General features: G+C 40.6%; 1 protein-coding gene across 2 annotated transcripts in view; it reads right to left on the bottom strand.

Moving 5' to 3' along the window:
* CCSER1 (coiled-coil serine rich protein 1) overlaps positions 1 to 17,530 on the bottom strand; it is a 680,898-nt gene extending 663,368 nt beyond the window's left edge. For both annotated transcript variants that reach the window (XM_068404065.1, XM_068404066.1), the window contains exons 1-2: positions 16,216 to 17,530; positions 13,427 to 13,614 (exon numbers count right to left, since the gene is read on the bottom strand). In XM_068404065.1, the coding sequence (XP_068260166.1) occupies positions 13,427 to 13,614; positions 16,216 to 17,530 (1,503 nt within the window). The remainder of the gene's footprint in view (positions 1 to 13,426; positions 13,615 to 16,215) is intronic.
* Between the last annotated feature and the right edge of the window lie 10,082 nt (positions 17,531 to 27,612).

Here is a 27,612-nt window from a genome sequence, read left to right as displayed (position 1 = left end):
CTAACAAATTAAGGAAGATGTCAGTGCTGGTGATACTTTGTGATTTAACTTTGATCAGAGTTAACATGAATGGAAGTTATAGGCATAAATCTCTATGAATCAAGATGTAAATTCCTTTTCCTTTTTTCTTTTCCCCTTTACAGGCTCAGAGAAGGTAAAGTGTTTCAAAAGAAAAGGTATAGCTTTGATAACAAGATCAAATTGCTTTCCATATCACATCTGCCCTTAACGAGTAAAGACAAAAATGACAACCTCTTATTCTCCTCTGGAGGAAAAACCCTGTTAAAATATGAGTAATGAAAATACAAAAAGACTTATACTACCATGCACACTGCCACACTTACAGCAGAAAAATTGCATTACCTCCCTCTTTCAGCTAAAATGCCTGACAGGTTGCTGACAACAATGCATATTTTACAGGCTGCCTTATTTTCCTCTGAACAACATCCCTTAGAGGCAACATACATAGAAAATAAGATTAACCCCTGGATTTCGATATTTCAGGTAACAGAAAGGTTACAAATTTTCCTTGGCAATAAGTTCTGTCAGCTCTTGACCTGTTTAGTTCCCAGCTTCTCCCTCGATTCCTGCCCGATTCACAAAAATATAGAAAGCTTCTCCACACTCTCCAGCTCCTTCCATTGACCTGCTTCACATCCTCTTAATCCTCAGAGACCCACGAGCCCCAAATTTCCTCTAAACTTCTTTCCTTCCCAATGCTCCATCACTTCCTTTTCCACATTACCCGCAGTGAACTCCACCCCACACTTAATCCTAGTTTTCTTACCTTCAACCCTTCCTCTCTCATCATCAGCACTTCATAACCCTCCCCATTTCCTAATGGGAACATAGCCCATCCTCCAGTCAGTCCTAACCTTTCTTCATCCTCCTCACTCCTCTCTGGATCAGGTCCTCATTTTCCCCACTCCCACTTCCTCCGTTCCAGTAAGGAGCCAGCTTCCAAAAGTTGTCAAATTTATAAAGGCAAGAGTCTGCAAGGGTAATAGTCTGCCAAGTTTGCAGATTCATAAAGACAATTTCATTTAAGTGTTTCCTCCCACTATTTATTCATTTTACTTTGCACAAGTTTCACAATGCTTACTTTGGGATAATGTCTTCAAAATATATTCCAAACACTTAAAATATGATCATTTCAGGTTAGAGTAACCAAGCCAAAACTGGTGGGTTTTACTTTAATCAACTACAATATGCCAAAAAAAAAAGATGACAGGAGACTTCTCATGGAAATGTAAACTGCTGATTTTTGGAACAGTCAATACTAACCTCATTTCCTTTGATATATTCCAAAAAGTTATCCAGTGAAGAATCTTGTAGGAGTCATTTTTAGGAGACAACGTGAGTTCTGCCACAGTGCTGCCTGTTTTACAGTATCAGACATAACAGGGTGGCTATGTGGGAGCAACTTAAAACATGCACATGAATAAAAAACAATTAAGTAAGAAAAATTAAAGCCATTCTTTTTGTCCAAGATACGTGTCTGACCAAAAGAAACAGACTTTGGCAAACAATCTTCCATTAGCCTTGGATTGATCAAGACTCCCCATCCCACTGCAGATGTTCAAGATCCTGAAGCAGGCTGTTACTAAATATTTTAACTCCCCTCCCCAGGTTTTCTTTGGTATCAAATACTGCATTTTAATTGTCATGCAACGAATTGCTCCAGCCATTACTAATGACTTCTTCTCAAGTACCAGTGTTACTCTAACTGCCAGTCTGCTCCAAATTGTAACAGCTATCCAGTCTGTTTATATAACTGTAAATTAGACAATTATCTGACACTAATATTCTTCAAAATCAAAAAAGCTTCTCAAAGCACTAAAATGCAAAATGTTTGCTTCTTTATCAAGAATTCAAATACAAAAATACACATGCCTGTCCTGAATTTAAAGTGTATTAATTTCAGACAGTTTTGTGTTGTTTGGGGGGGTTGTGTGTGTTTTTAAATGAAAACATCTATTCAGTGAGTTATAAAAATTTAAAAAAAGATATTCAGCTATTCACCAGGCCTATGTTATTTCAATGAATTTTATTAGTTTTACTGAATGAATGCTATGAACACAGAAAATGATCTCTGAGGCAAAATATGTTTTAACATCTTTCCTTTCCTGAATGATATATTTTTGCCTATTTTTCCATTAAAAGAGAAATTAACCTAGAAAAGCATTCCCAAACCTAATTTCCATATATCAATCAGTAATATAGCTTGCAAAATGGGATTCTGAGTCTTTAATGGGCTAGCATGCACTTACTATATATCAGAAAACACTCTTGTTCTAAATAGCGAGCTTTTGGGGTCTGCAGCTAGTTTTCCAGCCACTGCCAGTCCTTAACCCAGCAACACACTGGCAAGAAAAGAAGGACTACACAAATAACAACTGAACAAGTGACCCAACAGCATTTCCATTTCTCACCCCATTACCTTCTTTTTATCAGTCAAAGGGATCAAAGGCCTGGCAGAAGCACCCTACCCTGAATTGCTATAGCCTGGGGGGAAAATACTGTATTTATTCTGAGTTTATTCTCACATAAGCAAAAGAATACAAATAGGCAGGTTATGGAAAAGCACTGAAGAACTCTGACCACAAGACCGTTCTTGGTCACACTGTTCAAGGGGCCTACACAGCAGGAAACAATATGCACAAGTAAGGACAGGAGCTAGTCACTCTTCTAACAAGACCAGGGCAATTTTCAATTTCTATTTTCATAAAAACCAAGTAAGTGCAAACTTGCTGTGAGTGATAGAATCATTTTGGTTGGAAAGGACCTTTAATATCATCAAGTCCAACCATTAACCCAGCACTGCCAAGTCCACCACTAAACCATGTCCTTAAGCACCACATCTACACATCTTTTAAATACCTCATCTCTTTGCAGCTCTGGGAATTGGGCAGACTTGCACAATCACAGAATGGTTTGGGTTGGAAGGGACCATTAAAGATCATCCAGTCCAAACCCCCTACCATAGGCAGGGACATCTTTCACTAGATCAAGTTGCTCACAGTCCTGTCCAACCTGACCTTAAATAATTCCAGTGATGGGGCATCCACAGCTTCTCCGGGCAACCTGTTCCAGTGTCTCACTACCCTCATCATAAATTTCTTCCTTAGGTCCAATCTAAACCTACCTTCTTTAAATTTAAAAATGTTGCCCCTTGGCCTGTCACTACAGGCGCTGGTGAAAAGTCTCCATCCTACTTGTAAGCCCCCTTTATGTATTGAAAGGCCACAGTAAGACCTGCCCAGAGCCTTCTCTTCTCCAGGCTGAACAACTCCAACTCTCTCAGCCTTTCCTCATAGGAGAGGTGTTTCAGCCCACTGATCATTTTTTGTGGCCCTCCTCTGTCCAATGTTCCATCCACCAGTATCCCCACCAAGTTCTTCTCCTCAGGGCTGCCCTTAATACATTCATCCCCCCGTCTGTATTGATCTTGGGGATTACCCCGACCCAGGCGCAGGACCTTGCACTCGGCCTTGTTGAACTTCATGAAGTTTGCATGGGCCCACTCCTCAAGCCTGTCAAGGTCCCTCCCAAGTCCACCACTAAACCATGTTCCTAAGCACCACATCTACGTGTCTTTCAAATACGTCCAGGGATGGTGACTCCACCACTTCGCTTGACAGCCTGCTCCAGTGCTTGACAACCCTTTCAGTAAAGAAATATTTCCTAATAGCCAATCTAAACATCCCCTGGCACAACTTGAGGCCATTTCCTCTTGTCCTATCATTTGTTACTTGGGAGAAGAGACCAACACCCATCTTACTACAACCTCCTTTCAGGTAGTTGTAGACAGCAATAAGGTCTCCCCTCAGCCTCCTTTTCTCCAGACTAAACAACCCCAGATCACCCAGCCACTCCTCATGAGACTTGTGCTCCAGACCCTTGTCACCAGCTTCATTGCCCTCCTCTGGACTCACTCCAGCACCTCAATGTCTTTCTTGTAGTGAGGGGCCCAGAACTGAACACAGTATTTGAGGTGCAGCCTCACCAGTGCCGAGTACAGGGGGGACAATCACTTCCCTAGTCCTGCTGGCCACACTATTTCTGATATAAGCCAGGTTGCTGTTGGCCTTCTTGGCCACCTGGGCACACTGCTGGCTCATATTCAGCCAACTGTCAACCAACATTCTCAGGTCCTTTTCCACCAGGCAGCTTTCCAGCCACTTTTCCCCATGCCTTTAGCCTTGCATGGAGTTGTGTGCCCCACATACAGGACCTGACACTTAGCTTTGCTGAACCTTATACAATTGGTCTCAGCCCATTGATCCAGCCTGTCCAGATCCCACAGCAGAGCCTTCCTACCCCCAAGGAGATCAACACTCCCACCCAACTTGGTGTCATCTGTGACCTTACTGAGGGTGCACTCAATCTCCTCTTCCAGATCATTGATAAATATATTAAAGAAAACTGGTACCAATACTGAGCCCTGGGGAACACCACTTGTGACAAGGAAACACCACTTGTGAATCATCTGACTTACATAATGAAAAACCCAAGACGCTGTTTAATTTGTATACACTAGTCATAAATTCCAACTTCAGTGAATGAGCTCTCCATTAACTGTCTCCCTTAGAAAAGTCACCTAGTTTTTTGTTTTCTATTGTATGTATTATTTCCATACGATAACATCAGAAGATATACTACAGCTGCAAAAATACTGCCAGTGCTAACAGCACCTCCCAAGATAAGACGTGACAGTAGGTGGCACGTAAGTGGTGACATGCAGATTTTAGTAGCCCGCATGCACAAACAGACTGAAGACCACAGAAATATCTTTTTTTCAACACAGCATACCAATTTTGCCACAGTACTCACCTGTACTCAGAACATGTGTGCTTGTGGAAAATGTGATAATGGATAAGAAAGTAAAATGAAAAGTCAAAATAAAATAGAAAGGACAAAGCTGCTTTTGCTTGACAAATACAGTTATCTGTTTAAATAATATTGACGATTATTGCATAGTTTAACACATTACCAGATATTTCTGTGTAGAAAGAAATCTTTTTCTTCACGTGGGAAAATAAATCCTTAAAAATAATATCAATGCAAAAAGATGAGCCACTTTGGAACAAGCTTTCTCTTAAAATTAACTGGCAAAAACACTTGGTGAATGTAGTGAGACTAACACAGAAGCGTGTTTGTTAGAAAAATTCATTAATTGGGTGTGTTTGACACATTTTCGAGTCTCAAGAAACAGCTAAGCATTCCAGAAAAACACGAAAACAGAAAAACGTAACACATTACAGAGGACACCTATCTGCAGTTTTAAAAGTCCAGTCCCCTGTAAATTAGCTCAGACAATACTTAGAGTAAGCACTCCTATATCAGATCTTCAGATGAAAGTATCAGATATCCAACTTGCACTGCTTTTGGCTGGGACAGAGTTAAATTTCTTCATTAGTAGCTTGTATGGGGCTATGTTTTGGATTTATGACCAAAACAGTGTTGATAACACAGGAAGGGATGTTTTAATTACCGCTGAGCAGTACTTACAGAGTCAAGGCCTTTTCTGCTTCTCACACCACCCCGCCAGCAAGTAGGCTGGCACAAGACATTGGGAGGGGACACAGCCAGGACAGCTGATCCCAACTGATCAAAGGGATATCCCTGACCGTATGATGTTGAGCTCAGCAATAAAAGCTGAAGCAAAGATGGAGAAAGGGGAGGACGTTCATGGTTATGGCATCTGTCTTCCCAAGTACCTGTTAACACATGATGGAGCCCTGCTCTCCTGGAGATGGCTGAACACCTGCCTGCTGATGGGAAGTAGTGAATGAATTTCTTATGGGAAGCAGTGAATGAATACCTTATTGTGCTTTGCTTGTGTGTGCAGCTTTTGCTTTACCTGTTAAACTGCCCTTATCTCAACCCACAAGTTTTCTCACTTTTACCCTTCTGATTCTCCTCCCCATCCCACTGGAGGAAGTACGAGTGGCTGCATGGTGCTGAGGTGCCCACTGGGGTTAACCCACAACAGAACTAAAGGAACTAATTCTGTCCTATTTTCACTATGTAACAACACATCCATCCTCTACCAAGATTACTCTGGGATTTAAAATTGCTAATAACTCACTCTACCTTCTACCTATATTAACATAGCTCTACTCAATCAGAATAATTACACCAATGTTAGAATAACAGTTTTCCCTTTTTTTGGGCTATAATGATTTCGTTCTTAAAGCGCATACAACACTATAACATAAGTATTGTCACATCTAATTTCTGTTAGTTACTTGATCTCAAGAATTAACTCAAAGTGTCTAACAACTGCAATCTGATTTTTACAAGGTCTTAATACATTAAGAAATGTATATTACACTACAAACACTAATTTCCCACAGGGTATTTAGCTGAAAATCTTCTAGTTGACTTGACCTAAAAATCACAGACAGAATGCTTAAATCCCAATTTGCCATTTCCATTTTTTTATCCTAATAGTATGTGAAAGGCACTTTCTCCATGCTAAATTAAGAATATAAGGCCCAAATTACTACTTACCTACAATCAGCAGTTCATTCCTATTTAGATACCACTGTTCACCCTTACACTATCAAAGTAGTACTGACAGTTCTTGCTTTAAGTGGCTTCCACAGTTTCTTTCCACAAAGGAGCAAAACATGAAATTCATTGCAAAAGGGAAAGTTTTGTTATGTTTGTACAAAGCTAGTTATAAATGAATGCTGTCAAGTCCACTTCACGTCAAGGGTGAACTGCTGCCTTACAGGGTTAGCTTGAACAGTTCAATAAGAATTGATGTTCTTAAATATTCTCCCTTGAGAAGCCCAGCATAGCAGAAATGAATTTGAATTAAGCAAAAATCCCATAATTCAGTGACAGAATAAAATGTAACATCTATTTTAACTACGAAAAAGACTTGCAGGAACATCACAGATACCAGATATAATATGTAGAGCGAGTTAAAAACAGGTTGCAATTATTCAGAGAAAACATAACCTTGTTAGTTCCAAAGAAGGGTGTGCAAAGGAGATTAAAGAAGTGTGTCCATTTTGCTTACCTAGTTCATATTTTTATAACATATTTTAAAACCCTGTTTTAAAACAAGGTTTGGGGTTTTTTTGATCCTAAACTGAAACCCTGAGCATTCAAATCCTCTCCATAACCTTTCATTCACTGCCTTTCCAGTGCAGTCTATCAATGCAGAAGCTTATCTGCTGTTAAGACATTAATCATTAATGTGTCCCCAGCCTATAGATGGAGAGTGTATCCCATAGGGTTTTCTCAAGCCTCTACAGGTCACATTTACAGGTCACAAACAACCACCTTCAATTCCACTTTTAAGTCTACTTATCACCCAATGTAACTCAAACCATTCAACTCATGTGTTTTCAACAGCATCTTCCACCTAATGTGTGGGCCACAGATTGCATAAAAATCTCAGCTTCCAAATGGTCTCAGCATAGACTGTCAGAAGGTATGAAGCAGAAGGTCAAGTCCATACTCAAGGCAAAAAGAGCAGGAGAAAATAACGTTAAAGCAATCTAGAGCAAACATGAAAGTCACTTCAATCTTCTCTAGACTAGCAGCCAGTCTAGTTTTACCCATACTCAGTGCTTCATCAGACACCAGCAAAATATCATACTATTCAGCACAGAGAAGAGGAACATGAAAAACATTTTAGCCTTTATTCACATACATTTAGTGAAGTCCATGTGGGCAGTGGATCTTGTTGTTTCTCTAATGATGTAGCAATTAGCTTAGAACTGGTGCTTGATAATAAGACTACTCAGGAAAGATCAGAAATAAAGTCATCTGTGAAAAGCACTGATCACACTTTCACGAGTTGCAGATTTGGATACTGCTTCATAACGTACGATACCAAACACAAGATTAGATTTGAATACAGTGGTTTGGATAATTGCTCTATCATTGCAAGTACCATTTCTGATGTACACTAGCAACCTATTAATTGCCAAGTCATCTCAAATCACCTAGGTAACAAAATCAAGGTATAGTTACACAGAATATCGAGGACACCTAACTAAAATTTAGATACCAGCTGCTAATTAGATAATTACCACAAACAGACATTCCAAGAAGGGGCCATAACACATTTCAATTAAAGTGACCTATGTTTTGCCTTTCTGCTCCCTCCAGATGTACACTAGGAATCTCAAATACTTGTAGTTAATCTCTCTTTTGTTACTATCTCACTATTTCTGTGTCATTTACCTTTGTTATATCTTCCCAAAGTTTCAGATGGCCCTCCCTAAATAAGTCAATTCTTAATTTTGCAAATTTAATGTTTAACTAACATATTAAACCCCTCCCATTATCAAATTGAGCCCTGCAGTAGCCCATGAAATATTACCCTGTATTCCGACACTGTTTTTTGCATATACTGTTCTTCATTTATATTGTAAATATACTTACTGAGATGTTAGGTACTCAGAGCATCCCCACATAATAAGCACAGTACAAGCATGAGGAAAAGGGGGTTTTGCCCAAGTGTCAGCATTGGATGGATAAGCAAAAAACTTCAGTAATACAGTACTGGCACGCATCTTGAAAAATTATCTTAGTTCAGTATTGTGTTGTTACTTGTAGGCAAGGCAAAAAAATAAAATTAAAATTGAGAAAGGAAACTAAGACACTTTTGTGGTAACTGCAGTTACTCTAGTGCATGATAGGCAGCGTGGGAAAAAACACGAATGCAACTATTTGACAGTTTGACAAGTGGACAATGAAGACCTGTATCACTGTTAAAGCTCAGGGAAAAAGCTGGGATGAGCTTAGGCCATGAAAGTCCTTTAACTGACAACAAGCATTTTTATCTAATATATTGGAACCACGGGAAAGATGCAAAGAAAGAAATGGCACAGTCAAAGCAACAGTCTGGAAAAATAAGTTGTGCAGCTCACTGGATTGACACAAGCAGGCTAGGCTGCCTTGCTCTAGTCAAAAAGAGAGGATGATGCAGCATGGAGGGCAAGCATAAAAACTTTTACCTGCAAGGATGAAAACTTGTAGCTGAATTTAAGAAACTAAAAACTGGCAACATTTGGACAAGATTCAAATATGTGGATCTGAAGAAAAACCTGTGCTCAAGAGAGTGCCCAGAGAAACACAAGCCTGCAGAACAGAAAGGACAGTGGTAACGTTCACCCACTGAGACAGGAAAAATCTGGAAAATGCAGTTTCTTTTAGTCATATAGCACATATGCTGATAGCCAGGTGTGGACAAGGGAGCAGTCACAAAGACAATTATTTTCTTTGTAAATAATTGCAGAGGTAGAAAGTCATGTCTGTGAGAGCCAAATGTAAGTGGGCAGTCTCGTTCTAGACAGAGTAAAAACACGTGTGCGTACAGCACAGTGCAGCTCAGGTCTTGAAGTTGGGCAGTGTGGTCTAGGAGCTCCAACAAACCTCTTAACTTTTAACTTGTAGTGATGTACAGCTAGTTTCATTCATATCATCCTTCATGACTACCTGGGTTTTAATGACTTACTGTAATTTGTTAGTGTTTAAAAATCTCTATTTAACTTTTAAATTTTTTTTTTTTTTTTTTTTACATTTTCCCTTTAGTACTGGGAAAGGTGATATTTAGGATAGTCATCTTTCCACATTAGCCACTATTATGGGAAGTGATGGATAATTTTGTTGCTCACACACATCTCAATTTCTACTATTAATTCTAAGCACTGTAGCACATCAACTCTTTTTTTCTTGCTGATCTCCTAACCCTCTTAAAGAACAGTGATCTGGGGGTCTGATCCTACATTTTTCAACGTGGTTATTCTAATTCTCTCCTACATTTCAACTGCCCAGGTTTACGTTCTTTTCATTGGTCTCTCAGTGCTGCACATTTCAGGTTATTCAGGTCTACCATCCTGCTTTGCTTTTTTTTATTTTCCCCTTTCTTTTTGCCTCTCTTACACATTAGAAAAGAAGAACCACCTAGCTGGAGAACAGAGTGGTCAGCCATAGCACCTATCAATCTTCTGAGATATAGTGCATTAGTTTATATGTTATGTCTAAATATTTAAAGTTGTAATTGATGACTTCATAGTTGGAACATTTGAATGACCAGAGTTTCCATAGCAATATGAATCTCTAAATTCCATCAGTATCAGTCATGTTCATTTGAAAAGGGTCTATTATACTGCACAGGCTAATCAACATTAAACTGTTCCAAAAACGTGTCCTGAATTGCAGTTTTCACCTTTTGTGTAACTATGCAAAACCAAAGTCTACAACCATTTTTAGTGAAATGATGGCATCTTGTGGCAGAAATCAGTCACTGCAAGAACAACAGCTTTGCAACTATTCTGATGTAAAACACACACAATCAGTAATCTAAGCAATTAAGCATGTTTCAGTTCATTATTTACATTACTACGAAATAGTCATGTTTACAGAGTTATTTTGAAAGACTTTTTCCTTTCTCTGCATCTCATAAATGAGTAGCATTGCTCTTGTCCAGATTATAAATTATTTTTGGCATCTCACAAGCAAGTTAATGCCACTCTTGGGGGAGGTGGTGACCATCTTTGCAGGTTTGGTACACATTCTCAGTATTTAGGAGATCCACCTGTCCAAGCTTTTACCTGTCACCTTCCAAAAGAGCACTGCCAATCATGCAAGAATACTCTGCTGAGCAAGTTGTTTAGGAGGAAGAACAGTTTCTCAGATGCTAATTTTTGTTCTCACCTCCTCAGGTCTTCTGGCTCCTCACTCCCAACAGCCCCTCAGCAGAAGCAGCCCACGCTGCCTGCCAACAAGAAAAAGGAAGCAAACAGGGTCTTGTCTTGGAGGACTTTCTTCGGTTTGGAAGGAAAGGGTGTATTTCACACTACAAAGCTGCTTCAACATAACATGACATCTGGATGATGCCAGAAAACCAGCATCCACAGCTGCTACCACTTGCTCAGTGCCACAAAGCGGAACTGAACAGCAATGCTGCCCTTGCCACGAAGTCCTCAGCAGTCCCCCATGAACTTGCCATCCCTCAAATGCCTGTGGTTCATTTTCTTCCAAAATTGAACAAAATGAATACAGATAGCCACAGAACAGTGACTAATGTTCTTCTAAGCACACAAGGAAGTTAGGTTAAGGTTTTTAATAGTTACTTCGCTTAGCAACTCCAATTCTTTACCTAGTATTTATTCTTCATCAGGATCATTCACTGGTAAGAATCTGCTACTGTGGTGGTTAAACATTAACTGTTTGTGACAAGTATTTTGAAGAGGCCTTTTTACTGTTCAGGTATGTATTATTATGAACATTCAGTTTCTTCGATTTTTAATTCCTTTTCCTTCCAGGGAACCCTGCTTATTCTTTTGCCTTCTAGTTGTTGCGGGGGTGGTGTTCATTTTGATTTTGTTTGTTTTACTTCTTAAATCTTGCTTTTTACTAAAAAAGCTTTCATCTAGCATTTTTCTTAACATAGAATGTCCATATGCATTTGGGAGGAAAGCAGGAATATTTTTACCTTCACTCATGAGTATGCACAAAAATTTTGACAAAGTTCTTGGTCTGTGACTGTAATACAAATAAGCATGAGCAAACACTTGTGAATTTGTAGACAATCTTGCTAGTGGAAGTAAAAAAGAAATGTGGATTTCATATACAAAACATGAAGAGACTCAAATCGCCACCTACCCCCATGCATACTTCGCTTACTTCCTGTTGTTACTGTGTTGTTACTTTCCCAGTCCCATTGTTAACACAGGGCTAAATAGAATGCGGTGCTATGGCATCAGTCTAGCCTAGTATTTAAATGAACACAAAGACCTGCCTAATAGCTTGGGTCTAAACAACCCAAACAAGGCTCACAGGCTTGAGCCAAGGTTAACCAGCTTTTTAGGGCAGGAACTACATACGCGTAATGCTCTGAATGTCTACATGAAACAGCATCTTTAAACACCATCATGTTCTTTCTGGCTTTGAAAAATAAGATGTTTTTCACTGATATTTGGATGCGAATTTCCTGCAAAGAACAGAGAAACACACTATAACTATACGCTTTAACAGCACAAAGGTTTCTTCTACTATTTAGCAATTCTACCTCTATTTCTATGCTGTATCTCTGGGTATAATAATTCAGTGGATAAAAAAAATTAAAAAATCAAGGGGGTTTTGTTGAAATAAAGCTTGCATTACTGTACTACTTCATCTGACAAGTTGGCAACAATCTGGAAACAAGAAAAACAGACATATAAAATCTTCTCCTTTCTAAAATTAATTTGCCTCCTGCCCTTTCAGGCAGTATAAAATTAAGTAGTGAATACTGATAATACTGCATAATGATACTGCTAAGAGAACAATCCTGTCATTGAAGTATAGGTAATCCAATCTGCCCAGGTTACACAACATGAGTGTACAGGCAAGCATTTCTGTGAAAGACATCAAGTAACCCCATTTTAATTGAGTGTTTTTAGTGACCATTGCTTCAGGACATGGGACACTGGAAAATCTGTTGTGCATCAGCCTTACATAGTAAGAATGTGCTTGGTACTGATGTAATTTTCTCCCACCATCCACAGCAGCATTTGCGAGCCTAGCCACAAAGGAACATTTGGATGATACATTCAGCTAGTATGTTGAATAAAATATTTCAAACTAATAATGGCCATAAAACTTGTTTTAGTGATTCCCATAAGCCAAAGAGCGGATGCCATTGCTGTAGATGTTCAATCTTAGCATCTTCTTTATTTCTCTCACTGGAGAGCACATGCGTGAGTATAAATTACACTCATCTTAAAATGTTTATTCTCACTGTCCATGGGAAAGAACAAACTTGTCAGTCAGTCAGTCAGTTCCTTCTACTATGTAGAAGAGGTTTCAGAACTACTCTCCTGCAGTTATCTGATCTGTCTTAGCTTTTCCAGTCCTCAGGACCCTCAAGGGTTCCCATAAGAGATCCTTTCCTCTCCTCCTTACCTTGTGCTCAGAGTGAAAGCACTCAAACTTGTCATCAGTTTTGAAATGGACTGCTCAGACCTTTCAAATGAGCCTCCTTACAGACAACTTCCTTTCTATCCAACTTCCGGTCTGAATCTCATCACACTCATACCAGACATGAGTCCATGAAATAACTAAAACAGTAACAATAAAATGTTGCACAGAGTACCCCACTGTATTTAACCTTAGAAATAGTCATACTGAATTTTGCTGCAGTTCCCTCTCCCAGTATTTTTCTTCCAGGCAAATCAGCAAAGCATGACAAGAAACTCTTCATAGAAAGTATGCAAAGCTTTTCACAATGTCACACCCTGAAAAAAATACTTCTAATATCTGTAGCTGAGTCTGGATCACACTTTGGAAGCCTGAGACAGCTCCCCCCCTCCCTTCTTTATTACCATCCATTACTTGCAAAGTTGCTGCTTCTCATTATAGTTACACAAATCACAGAAAAACAAAAACTTATGCATATGAGAATAAAACTCACCATGCTGTTCATTTTTGAAGAGGACGAGCTTGTTCTCTGCTTCCGTAGGCTGTTAAGTTCTTCTGTATTTCCATCCTTTGGTTTTATGATCAGCCGACTGCCTCCAGCAGTACCTTCTGAAGAGGATCTCAGTCGTTTCTCAATAAATCTGCCTTCTCTGTATGGACTGAAGCTATTGGCATGATCAACTAAAAACAGAGAAGCAATCAGCAATCACTACAGAGAATTACTCTCTACAAATATTTTCTTAATGAGAACACTGCTTTCCTTGAAGTGCTTACATTGAAAGGCAATTGCATGAGAGATGTTCTGAAGAAAGCAGATCCTGCTTACCTAGATAAAAGTGTCACCTGGGCCACCAGTTCACCGTTCAGCCCCCAATGACTAGCACACTCAGCATGGTACAGCCCAGTCCACGGCTCCTCACAGACTCCAGAAGGACCTTTGCTCCACCCTTTCCTTTCTCCCCTCATTCTAGGGCACTTCTAAACAGCTGTCCAGTAAAATCCACCAGAGACACCATCGCTGTTCCACTGGTACCAAAACCCAACCTGCCTTACCTTGTGTCCTGAGGCAAGTCTAAGTTTTGTAAGGCCAGGTCACAGCTTTGTTACCACTGTACAGCACAGGGACGCACACTGGTTTTCATTTCTGTTTGGCTTTCCTAGCTCAGCTCTGCATCCACACCCTCCAAACACAGCCTGCAGCCAGTAGGCTGAATCCCAGTCCCCAATTCCAGTTAAACAATAACACATCAAAAGAGAGGACAAAAATTACATTTTGAGGTGTTAGGGCAAATTTAGAGATGGGGAAAGAGAAAAGCATAATAGAATAAATGTAACAGAAAAATCTTATCTTCTTTTGCCTTTTGCAAGAGAACAGACATTTTTCAAGGCTTTTCAAAAAAAAACTGTATCACAAAAACATATAGAAGTATACTCGGAAATATATGGCACATCAAACCGGCTCATACATTAATGTCACGTTCACATTGCTATCTATAATGATATCAACCAAAAGACCAGCTACGGAAGAGAAAATATCTATTACCAAAGAAAATGCACAGAAATATTTTGCATTCTCATCTGGTTTTAAATACTGTTTTAACAAAACCAAATGTTCAAACCCCTCTGTCTGTAACAGATATAACTACTTATAACCATATCTTACTGAACGCCACATAAGCTTTTCCTATATTGGTTTCATTTCATATGGCAGGATTTTATATCTTTTTTCCAATGGTCCCTTTGTATGCTTGGCCAGTTCCTAATTTTAAATACATTCTTCACCACACAAGTAAAAAAAAAATTGCATTTTGAACAGAACTATAAAACCCTAACAATTAATCATCGATTTTTATATAGTGCAGTATTAGCTCTAGTCTTTCTGTGAACATGAATCCCATTTACAAAAATCCCTCTATCGCAGTTTCAACTCCAGCTAGCTGCCAAATACAGATTAAATACACAACTGTCAATGCACGAGTTTCAAATGCACTGTGTATTTCTAAACACCACTCGGAACTGCTCACTTGCTGTCCTACAGTATACTCCAGTAAGTCAGATTCAAAAGGATAAGCTCATTCACAGATGAATCAATGCTGCAAGGAAGACGAACCGAGTGCTCAGGGCTGGTAGCATACATAAATGGAAGTATGTTTTTCTCCCAGTTCACTAAGGTTCTGAGGGAAAGAGGTCCCTTTGGGTGAAAGCTTATTTAGTGGATTAATTTGACTTTATATTGCCATTTATGGTACAAGATATCCAACCAAGCCTTGCAGTGACAAATAATTCAAGATTCAAGATTGCTTTTGATTGCTTATAATCTACGTGCCTAGCTAAATGTCCAAGCAAAAAGATGGGTATGAATTCATATGAGTTCACACTCATTTATCTTCTAATACAAACACTATAAATGCAGTCTTGTTAACTCTCACAGATTTTGGCCCACCAGATACAGCCTCAGGATCATGCAAGCAAGCACCAGTCTTTAGGTTGGTTTGAGAAAAACTGTCAGAGATAAATGTCTTCTGACAGGAGTCCTTCACTCAAAGGCCCAGTGCCTTTCTTCATCTGCATCTCTGTAGACTGAGATTTCTAGGCACAGCCTTTCCACTTAATCTTGTTAATATTTCCAAATTCCTTTTCATAAGCTAAAGATCCAGTGTGAAATTTAGATGGCAATTAACTCTGTTTCATAGCTTACATAATGAGAACTTGCACAATGTTATTTCAGATGGAAGCAGAAATTGGATCTCTCATACTCTGCCACAGAAATATCCACTCCAAGCTACTCTATAATGTCAGTTGACTAGAGCAAGCAAGAGTCGGGAAATTTTGAAACCCAGATCATAGAAGCTAAACTGTTATTTTTCATAACCATACTAAAAGAAGGTTTATTTCTCTGGCAATGTTTCCATCTCAAATAATGCAACTCTTGGGCTCAAATTCCAAAATAGGCATGCCTCAAAAATCCCAGATTCAGCCTCCAACAAGAGGCAAGAATCAATACTCTTTCTTAATTCGTTTTCTACCACAGGAAAGTGTAACTACAAACAAGCACTGATGGCTGTTAGCAAACTGTAAAACGTAAACTCAAAACAACCACAGACTTTTTGTTCAATTCCTACAATTTTGAGAGGAGCGCACAATTCGTAACTTTTGAACTTCCTAGCTAGCACTGGCAACTCTACAAAAACACTTTATGGCCAAAAAATTCTTACAGAAGAACTGAGGCAAAAAAAAACCCAACACCACCAAATCCAACAATAAAAAGACCACAAGACCTACCTTTAGAACGATTTGTTTCATAACCATGTTGAGTTTTAAAGGACTGAGGTTCAGAACGTGGAACAATCTTAGACTCCATTACAGTAATTGCCTCTCTTGTGCGCTTGGATGGTGTGCTATCATTGCTGTCCCCACTCAGCTCCTGGGCCTTTGGAGAGAGTATCACTGGTTCTTCTCTACGCTGTAACACAAAAGTTTCTAAACATGCATTTGCAGAGTTAATTTCTCCTATGTGCCTGGCATCGTTAACATGTAGTTCATTGGCTTGCAACAATACTTTTGTTTGATTAGCAGCTGAGGTTTTGAATAAGGTATTAGATTCAACACTACATGAGCTTGCGTGACTCACAGGAGATACACCAGCAGAATGGCCAGTACTTTCCACAATGTCCATTTCCCTCACAGAAGCAGCAGCAGGATTAAAGAAGATCTGAGAGGTAGAGATATTGTGGCCAAAATCCTCTGTGATCAGCACCCCAGTCCCACTGCTGGGCAGAGCATCAACCTCCGAAACAGAATCCTCTGTCAGGGCAACAAAGTCAGAGGGGGTCTGGGCAGACGTGAGGTCAGCCGAGAGCAGTGGGGACTGCAAGGAGCTTCCCATGCACTCTGTCATCTCAGCCAAACATGGGGGAGAGGACTTGGCGATCACAGGTTCACTTTCCACTTGTGATTTAACCTCCAGCAAGCACCTGGACTGCTGAACAGAGGAAGCTGACTGACTCTCCGGAACTGGTTTGGAAAATTTGTAGTGTGATGAGAAAGATTTAGGGAGAAGTTTTCGTGTGGATTGTTTGACAGAGTATCGGCTCTGCTCTTCTGCAAAGCCTGAATCATCACCCTCATTCTTCCCGGAGCTTATACAATTTATAAAGACATTCTTATTAGCTGAGGGCTCCTTTCCCTTTTCAAAATCGTCTGTCAAAGACCTTGTTATCTTCTTGCTACGTGAGCCGCCAAAGCCAACTGAATGCCTTCCTCTGCTTTTAATGTGTTCCTCTAAGCTCAGTTTTTGAAAAGTGCTGAGAGAGGACTGGGCACCATTTGAGATGTTAACGTTTTGACTAGCTGAGTCAGGCTTCTGCTCGCTCCCTTTCTTGTTATGGAAGCTAATGGAAGGAGTGCGGAAAATACTCCGGCGCTTGCCTGTGCTCCCTGAGCTGGAGTTAGTGCTGGTTGGGGAGGAGGTGTGGACACCTATGGCATTAGCAGAAGAAGGTGAGGAAGGAAGGGAGTCGTGTCTCCGGCTAATACTTCTCCTGAATATTGGCAACCGAGATACTAGAGTTGATCGTCTGGATCCTGAGTCCCCCATCAGGGCACAAAGTGTCCGTGGCTCTCCGCAGCCAATAAACTAATCTGGGATAAGAAAAGATAGAAAAAAAAAAAAAAAATTACTCAGTCTCAAAGTCCACTTGAACAGGCTTTAAGTCAGCCTAAATACATGAGATGTCAACATCAATTTTATGTACAGCTGCAAGTTGTTGCATATGCATTACTGAAGATTTTTACAATTTCAAAGTGATGTTCAATAGCCAGCTCTGAAAACCCAGCAGCCGAGGAAAGATGTGGCTCAAAACATTCCACAGATGAGAGATACAGTATTATATATGATATATTATACAATGCAGATCACACTGGCTAACAGTATAAAATCTACTTGCCAAAAGATATACAAAAACAAGCACATTTGGGTAATATATTTGTAAGTTCTTGGGACAAGTCATCTTTCAAACTGTAAGGTCTCTTAGAAGACACTTGATTTTTCATGATCTGAGTGGAACAAAACATTATTTTGAGTTCCTAAATACTTGGATTTTTGCAAGAAAGACGAAGATTTTAAATTTTTCAGTCTTCACTGAAATTTCAGTTGGATTTTTAATTCCTTTATGTGCTCCTGCTAAAGGCTGTATGTATCACCTTACAGGAGAGAAAATGCTGGCATTGCAGTCAAGCTAAAATATGCACCACCAAAAATTCTTCCTAAGGAACTGTAAGTTCTAGGAATTTACTGTCAAAATATGGGATCATATTTCTAGACCTGAACTTTAATGTTTCCTTTGAACACTTCTCTGAAATCCTCTTGTAGCGTACTTGCTTATAATTAGCTATTTTTGCAGTTTTTTGAAATTAGTGAGAAGTGTTTCATACACAGACACTTGGCATTTTAATAAATATTTAAGCAATAAAAACTTATTTTGATTGGCACAGTAGATATACTAGAAAAAAAATAATCTTTATGAAATATACACCAGTTCTATCTCCTTTTGTTCTTGTTATAATAAACTACTGCTGTGAAAGACAGTACCACAGAGAGAGCAATAAAAACATATGATATAATATCTCAAGAACAGGAGAGGCTGTAGGTATAATGCCCGAGTGCAACTTTGTCAGACGCAGGTGTTCAGCACATAGGAATAAAAATCAGGTTTATGTCAAGTGCAAAACCAAATTCATTCATCTAATGAGCAATTCAATATACGTTATGCAGATACAACAAATATCTATGAACAATATATATATTTATACAGTGTATATATATATTTAAGCACACATATATATATAAATAAAAGTGAGAACAGAATACTTAAGGAGCAATAAAACTACGTATATATTATATTACTGTGAAAAAGGGTAACAAGTAAGTTCAGAGACTATTTCTGACTAGATATTGGGCTGTACTTTCCACATTGTTAAAATTTATTTCAAAAAAGCCAGTACAGCTCCAGTCTGAACATGCACTGCCAAGCGGCCACAATATTCACAAGCACCAGGAATCCATAAGCAATTTCTTCATTTTACGTGAGAGAAACAGCTTGGGAACGGTCACTAATTCCTAGAAGTCACTGGCGATCTCTGATGACAAGCTAAAACCCGACCTAGACAACACCCATGTCCTGCGATTGAAACCCAGTCTGATTGGGACAGAACTGATGGTACAGGCACACGCACAGGTTATCACAATAACTCTACATCCACCAAACAAACTGATGCACAGCCGGTTGTTCCATTTCACTGACACGTAAGGCAGTTTGCATTTACACCACTGTTAGAGCAAAAGCAGAGGCACCAGCGCAAGGAGCTGAGGCCCCGTGAACTCACACAGGGGCTCACGTTATACCAGCTCATTTGTCTGTCCACAATCCAGCCTACTGAAAGTGTGCTTCAGAAAGCCCCATGAACCCTCTCCACCCTCCCCCTACAAACCCCTCTTGGCTCTTTAACCACTTCCAGACCTAATGTGTTGTGGGGTTTTTGCTTTTGTGAACATGTACTTGCAGGCACACTGATATGTACAGATATGCACACACAAAACAAGATTATTTAGATATTGTGAAGATTCTTCCTTGTAGTTTAAGGAGACATCATAACTGCTGAAAAAAAAATACCTTAGAATGAAGTTTTACAACTGCAGTAGATGAGCAAAATATTTTAAAAAAACATTAAATCACTATAGGCATTTTATGCTCAGACAAAACATTTGTTCCCATCATTCACTCTCCTGCCCACACCTTAATTGTCAGTTCACTGGAGAACAAATCATCCTGGTCTATAATTATGAGATTCTTTGAGTTGAGAGCAGACAGAACCAGAAAACTGAGCAAAAAGCACATATTTTAACTTTTGCTGGAAATACAAATGCTGTGTCTAAATAAGACTAGAGGTTATGCCTAATAACTGACCCATGAATACACACAGCCTTAGCTTTCCAGGTGGCAATAATTTTTAATAGAATACATTGCCTCTAACTGCAGACAACAAAATGCCATTTACTCATTCATTCTTCCTTCCTTGCCTCCTGAAGGAAGAGCATAAATAAGAGAAATGTTGACAGTTTATTGTACAAGTAGCAGAAATCCTCACCCATAAAATAGGAACTAATTATAATATACTGTTCTTTCTAGATCTACAATAGCTATCAGAGGACATTTCTCAGCACACACATATATATGCATATATGAATGCTTATGTGCATATACAGTTTGAATACTTTGTATATGTGAATATTTTATTACTATTTAGAATATTATTTGCATTTATCTTTATATACACACACACACACTTTGCAGTGTAGATGTGCCAAAGTTCAGCACTGAGTTAAAGTGACAATTCTACTTGCAACACAGGAAAAAAGAATATGTATTTCAATATATTAATACTCTGTGATATTAATAAAATCTTTCATTAATTTTTTCACTTATATGGCAGTTTATAACTGCTCTGCAATATGTCCTATTATGAAGAAAATAGGAGGTGTTTCCTTTTAGTCTCCACATTTAATGTAACTACTTGTGCTTACCACTTTACAGCAGTAACCCTTGCTGAGTGAAATTCACTCCAGCTATATATTCTCTACAAAACCACTGATTTTTCTGTATCTATCAGCCTCATCCCTACTGGCATCATTCTTAAAAGCTGCAACAGAGGAAAAAGAAAACAGCAGAGAAAGACACATTTGCAATGGTATTATGCCATTCCAGACAAGTCTTTCAAATTTAAACTGGACAACAATTCTGACCCTACACAGTCAATCCAGGACCTAATAAAAAGCTCCATGTATCTTAAAAGAAATTATTGGGTATTTAGAATACTAGCAAGAAGTCAAGTAAACAAGAAGGATCAAAGAAAAGTGACAGCCTAGGAAGGCTTTCAATTAGATCAGGCTCCTTGTTTAGGACAAAATATATTTTGCATCATTAGCACATAACATGAACAGTCAAAAAAATAGTCTACACAGTATTCTGTACAGAGGTCTGAATCTTGGTCAAATACACAAACCATTAGTTTGTAATAGTTTTTAATTCTAAAATCCAGTTATTGCTGAAACTGAAGTGTTTACTCAGTGCTGCAGTGGACAGACATTCAAATTTTGCTTTTTATGGAATGGATTTTTGATGCATGTTTTTGCATCTGGTATTACACAAGACAAAGTTCAATATACTGAAGAAAAATAAGTAAACTATTTTGAAAACATTTAATTGCAGGCAGAGTAATGGTGGATTATTTCAGGATCTGCTCTTCCTCAAGAGCTCGGCTACAGTTCACAGTTCCTGAGCTCCTGTGCTGAAACCAATGCAAATGAGAAACAGCAAAGTGTGAACAAAACATTTTCCCTCTTATTAGCAATTTTAAAAGTTAATCAAATGGAAATCATTTCCTTTCACATTGGTCTGCGCCAACATGTTGCAAAATGCAAATTAATCTCAAAAATATCTTAAAGTCATGTATTTAATTGCCAGAGAAAACAAAGAGGCCAAGTTTTTTATGCTTGCGGCTTATTCTTCCCACACAGGAGATCTTTGGAGGAACCATCCAACTTTACACTATTAGGCCTTTATCTTGCCTACAGTGGTTGTATGAGTATAAAATACATAAATGTATAGGGTAAGAATTATACAACAAGCTCTGCATTTTATATATTACTGTTTCTTGTCAAAAGAAACAAATTGCTCAACTTTCAGACAGTGAATATAACAGTGGAAAAAACCCACAAGTGTTAAACCAAGTAAAACTGTCCAAATATTACACCAATGTCTACAGAGAAATCTACTCCACCAACTGAAAACTAAAACCCAGTATTTTTTATTCCAGCTTCTGCCAAGCAGTTACTGACACAAGTGTGTGAGAGTGCAGCGTATTCAATACACAGCAACCCTCACTGCTGGTTTGGAACTCAGCAGATGGAGCTGTGGATCTACTTTTCCATTGACTGCAATATGAAAAAGCCACAGCCTGGGCTTTTTAGATTTCTCATTGCCTCTGAGGCAAAATGGAGGACTTGAAATTATTTGGGAATTTTACCATTATCATAATTACATGTACATACCAAAAGCCAATATATACTTATTCAGACAACTGTAATGCATAGGCCAGCACAAACACTCCCTTTATTAATAACCAACCTGCTACTACCTCTCAACACTTTTTAAACAAAGCTTCCCTAAAGATGTTCTCCTTAAAGATGCACCTCCTAGAAATAACAAACAATACCTTCCGCTCAAAGAGCAAACCTGAATTAGCTATCTAAGTTTAAATTGGGAGATGACATGACACACAGCTGAAAGGTCTCAACCTTAAATGAAAGAGCAGAACATCAATATTCAACTGCTCCCTACCTCTTTCCTCCACAATAGTATGATTTTTAGGCTGTGCTCATAGTTTAAGGACGAGGATGTATTTTCTTTAATGCTTTGAATAAGGAATCATATAATAAAGCAACACACACAAGACTAACATCAATCTTGAACTGTGAACATACCCCCTCCCTCACATGAGCACTACCACACAGCAGGAGGCAAGGATGACATGACAGACATAGCCTCCACAGACTAGTTGACTCCAGACTTACACAGAAATTAGGTTTACCCCAGGATAATACAAATACCCACAAAAACACATGAAAACAAATATTTTTAATTGTTGGTGAGTCAACAGAAGTCCTAATGCAGCTGATGCGCTTGCAAGGAGTGGTCCTTTAGCCCAACAGGTAACATCACAGCCTGTGGCTCCCACCCGAACCATTAAATTACCATCATTTGGATTCCAGCACTACATTGTTCTCAGCATTTAAGCATTACCGCCTTCAATATTGTTCTAATTTTATTCCAATATTATTTGTCTCCCTAGTATGTTTGTGACTTGTTTTGACCTGCTGTGGGGATCTGTCCCCTTCCTTTTGGGCATTGTCTCAGAAATCGTATACCATGTGCTCGGGCAACATCTTGTGGGGACTGCCTGGAATGCCTGATCTTGGCAATGCTCGACGATGCAATAAGCTAGGCGCCCCCCTCCACCCGCCTCTGGATGCGTGTCTCCGGCGACCGCCTGGCAAGGGGCCAATCCTACGGCGCAGGAACCGGACATGTCCCGCCTTCGGGCCTGTGATTGGTGCGAACTGTTGACTGACGGCTCCAAGTCACGTGACTCTGCCGAAAAACTCTATAAAAGAGGCTGGATCGCTCGACCACGCGGGACCCTCACCGCCATCTTCCAACTAGCAACAAAGGATTCCCGCGGGACGCCGCTGGATCTCAGGGTGGTGAATATTCTTTCTGTCTCAACTGTTTTCTCTGTTTCTCTCTTTCTTTTATTTCTCTCTTTCTTTTACTTCTCTCTCTCTCTCTCTCTCTCTTCCTTGAACATTGAGTTGCCTCATTGTTGGACTTAATAAAGTCAGAGTTAAGTTTGTTGATACCGTGCCTCGCTTGTGCTTCGTCCGAACTCAAGGATCGCGAATCTATTTTATTTCGGGTCAGGATTTTTGGGGGTGCTTTACCTGCAGGCAGGTTAAGCATACCGGGTGATATTTTGGCGGGCTCGGTGCACGCGGGCTGTCTGCTTTGAACCAGGCACGCCGCACGTGGGCTGCACTGGAATTATTTGTATTTTGGGAGTTACTAATTAGGCGGGTCTCTCTCTCTCTCGGTGGGGATTGTCTGCATTTTATTTCTAGATTTACTCCTTTTTACTAATTAGGCGGGTCTCTCTCTCTCTCTCTCTCTCTCTCGGGGGGGGGATGGGGACACGGGGACTGTCTGCATTTTATTTCTAGATTTGCTTTTGAGAACTAATTATGCGGGCCTGCGACCTACGTAGGCTGTCTGCATTTTATTTCTCAATTTGCTCTGGAGGCGGACCTAAATCCGGAACCTGACACCTGCATAGCTCCCAGTGGTCATTATGTGTGAGCAATCCTGTGCACAAGAACATAAGAGCCTAAAAAAAGGGTATTGGGTTTGTGTGGCAAGGTTTTGGTAGCAGGGCGGGGCTACAGGGATGGCTTCTGTGAGAAGCTGCTAGAAGCTTCCCCCATGTCCAACAAAGCCAATGCCAGCTGGCTTCAAGACAGACCTACTGCTGGCCAAGACCAAGCCCATCAGCGATGGTGGTAGAGCCTCTGGGATAACATATTTAAGAAGGGGGGAAAAAACCTGTGCAATTGCAGCTGGAGAGAGGAATACAAATATGTGAGAACAACTCTGCAGACACCAAGGTCAGTGAAGAAGAAGGGGGAGGAGGTGCTGCAGAGATTCTCCTGCAGCTCATGGTGAAGACCACAGTGAGGCAGGCTGTCCCCATGCAGCCCATGGAGGTCCATGGTGGAGCAGATATCCACCTGCAGCCTGCGGAGGACCAAACACTGGAGCAGGTGGAACCCTGAAGAAGGCTGTGACCTTGTAGGAAGACCATGCTGAAGCAAGCTCCTGGGAGGACCTGTGGCCCCATGGAGAGAGGAGCCCACGCTGGAGCAGGTTTGCTGGCAGGACTCGTGACCCTGTGGGGGACCCACACTGGAGCAGTTCATGAAGAACTGTAGCCCATGGGAAGGACTCACATTGGAACAGCTCATGGAGGACTGTCTCTCATGGAAGGGACCCCACGCTGGAGCAGGAGAAGAGTGTGAGGGGTCCTCCCCCTGAGGAGGAAGGAGCAGCAGAGACACTGTGTGATGAATTGACCACAACCCCCATTCCCCATCCCCCTGTGCTGCTGGTGGGGAGGAGGTAGAGAAACCAGGACTGAAATTGACCCCAAGAAGAAGGCAGGGGTGGAGGGAAGGTGCTTATAAATACTTAGGGCATTAGTTGTTATCAAGGATAACATAACTGCATTAATAGGGCTGTACTGAAAATACTAGCAAAGCCAAATGCCTGTACAATAGAAGGCACTAGCTAAGAAAGGTGGGATTCTTCATACGGAAGCAATGTTTTTGCAAATGAAACAAGTGAAATTCCTTCTAATATGTAACAGCTCCATTTTCTTTTGTGAATAACACTCTTCCCTTTTCTCTCCTTGTGCATGTAACCCTTGCAGCGTGGTACAGAGCTCAAGAAAGTATTTTGTGGAACTGCGTCCACAGCCATATTCTAGGTGCAAAATTTTATAAGCTACTACCATGTCCACACTTGCTTAGAGTTTAATTTCTCTCAACATCTTTTATAAACAAAAGAATAGTACTCAACTTAGGGAGCTAGACCTTTGAAAAATTATGTGTGTCTACACAGGCACACACATACAACTCCACACACTTTTTCCCTCTGTACTGAAAACAGATTGGGCAAGACAGCTTTTATATGTCTGGATAAAAGAACACAGAACCCAAGCACAGAGGTATCCTAAGGCAAGAGATGAGATTTCTTTCAGTTCCCTGTGTCCTGCAGCCCAGGCCTACCTTTATTTTCAGATGCTCCCATGCTTTCAGGAAACAAGAGAGGAAGTGGGCATATAAATTTGTAATAAATAAATGTGAAGCCACACACACATCAAAACCCCATCTCCTATTTTGATGTCTTGTACCAGCTGAAGACAGCTATTTTATAAGTCCGTAACTGCTATTCCCAGTGCTGGGATAAAATTAGAAGTGTAACAAACATTCAAAGAAGAAAACTGGAGATAAGTTATCTATACATCCTCTTTTGACGAGCCAGAAGGCAAATGTTAGCATGCAACAGGTCACATGCAACTCATTCTTTCATTCATTATCACTGGCTATGTAAATTCATCCCACTTGTACCAAGTGAACTGTGGGTTTACTAAAAGAGAACCAGGGAAACCATCTCCAGGAACTTACAGGCCATAGATCTCCCACCTATATTGAAATCATCCCCTACTTCAAATGCTTCTGTATCACACCAAAGGTTACCTCAAAGCACTTCAGTATGATATCCAAAATATTGGGACAGAAATGAACCAGTCTTACTGGTAGTCTCTACATAGACACAGCAGTTACTCTTTTCAGTGCAGCAGTTACTCTTTTCAGTAAGAAGAGCTGGGATCATCTACTGGCAAAAAGTTCACTGTGTCAAGAAGATAAACAACTAACTTTCACCTATTCAACAATCACAGAAACACACAGAATCAATCAGGTTGGAAGAGACCTCTGGGATTATCGAGTCCAACCATTGCCCAGACACCACCATGTCAACTAGACCATGGCACTAAGTGCCATGTCCAGTCTTTTCTTAAAAACATCCAGAGATGGTGACTCCACCACCTGCCTGGGCAGCCCGTTCCAACATCTAATGACCCTTTCTCAGAATAAATGCTTCCTAATGACCAACCTGAACCTCCCCTGGCGAAGCCTGAGGCTGTGTCCTCTTGTCCTATCGCTAGTTGCCTGGGAGAAGAGGCCGACTCCCACTCCACTACAACCTCCCTTCAGGTAGTTGTAGACTGCAATAAGGTCACCTCTGAGCCTCATCTTCTCCAGGCTAAACAACCACAGCTCCCTCAGCCGTTCCTCGTAGGTCAGACCCTCCAGACCCTTCACCAGCTTGGTCGCCCTCCTCTGGACTCGCTCCAACACCTCAACATCTTTCTTGAAGTGTGGGGCCCAGAACTGAACACAGTACTCAAGATGTGGCCTCACCAGTGCCGAGTACAGAGCGACGATCACTTCCCTAGACCGGCTGGCTACGCTATTCCTAATAGAGGCCAGGATGCCATTGGCCTTCTTGGCCACACTGCTGGCTCATGTTTAGCCGGCTGTCGATCAGCACCCCCAGGTCTCTTTCCACCGGGCCAGTTTCTAACCACTCTTCTCCCAGCCTGTAGAGCTGCATGGGGTTGTTGTGGCCAAAGTGTAAGACCTGGCACTTGTTCTTGTTGAACATCATGCCGTTGGTCTCGGCCCATCTATCTAACCTGTCCAGATCCCTCTGTAGGGCCTTCTTACCCTCCAGCAGATCGACACTCCCACCCAGCTTGGTGTCATCTGCAAATTTGCTAAGGGTGCACACAATCCCTACGTCTAGATCATCTATAAAGATATTGAACAGCACCAGCCCCAGAACTGAGCCCTGGGGGAACACCACTAGTGACCGGCCACCAGTTGGACTTTGCCCCATTCACCACCACTCTCTGGGCTCGGACATCCAGACAGTTTTTTACCCATTGAAGAGTCCACCCATCCAAGCCCCAGGCAGACAGTTTGTCTAGGAGGATGCTGTGGGAGACAGCGTCGAATGCCTTACTGAAGTCTAGATAGACTACATCCACAGCCCTGCCCTCATCTACTAAGCGGGTCACTTTGTCATAGAAGGAGACCAGGTTGGTCAAGCAGGACCTGCCTTTCATGAATCCATGTGGGCTGGCCCCAATTGTCCTGCATGTGCCATGTAATGGCACTCAGGATGATCTGTTCCATCACCTTGCCTGGCACCGAGGTCAGGCTGACAGGCCTATAGTTCCCTGGATCATCCTTCTGGCCCTTCTTGTAGATGGGTGTTACATTTGCTAATTTCCAGTCAGCTGGAACTTCTCCAGTTAACTAGGACTGCCAGTAGGTAATAGAGAGTGGTTTGGCAAGTTCATTTGCCAGTTCCTTCATTACTCTGGGGTGAATCCCATTCAGGCCCATAGCCTTGTGGGTGTCCAATTGGCACAGCAGGTCGCTAA

The sequence above is a fragment of the Nyctibius grandis genome, chromosome 6 (assembly GCF_013368605.1).
Source record: "Nyctibius grandis isolate bNycGra1 chromosome 6, bNycGra1.pri, whole genome shotgun sequence".
Lineage (NCBI taxonomy): Eukaryota > Metazoa > Chordata > Aves > Nyctibiiformes > Nyctibiidae > Nyctibius > Nyctibius grandis.
Note: the sequence above shows the minus strand (reverse complement) of the source record. Positions and strands in the feature narration are given on the sequence as shown.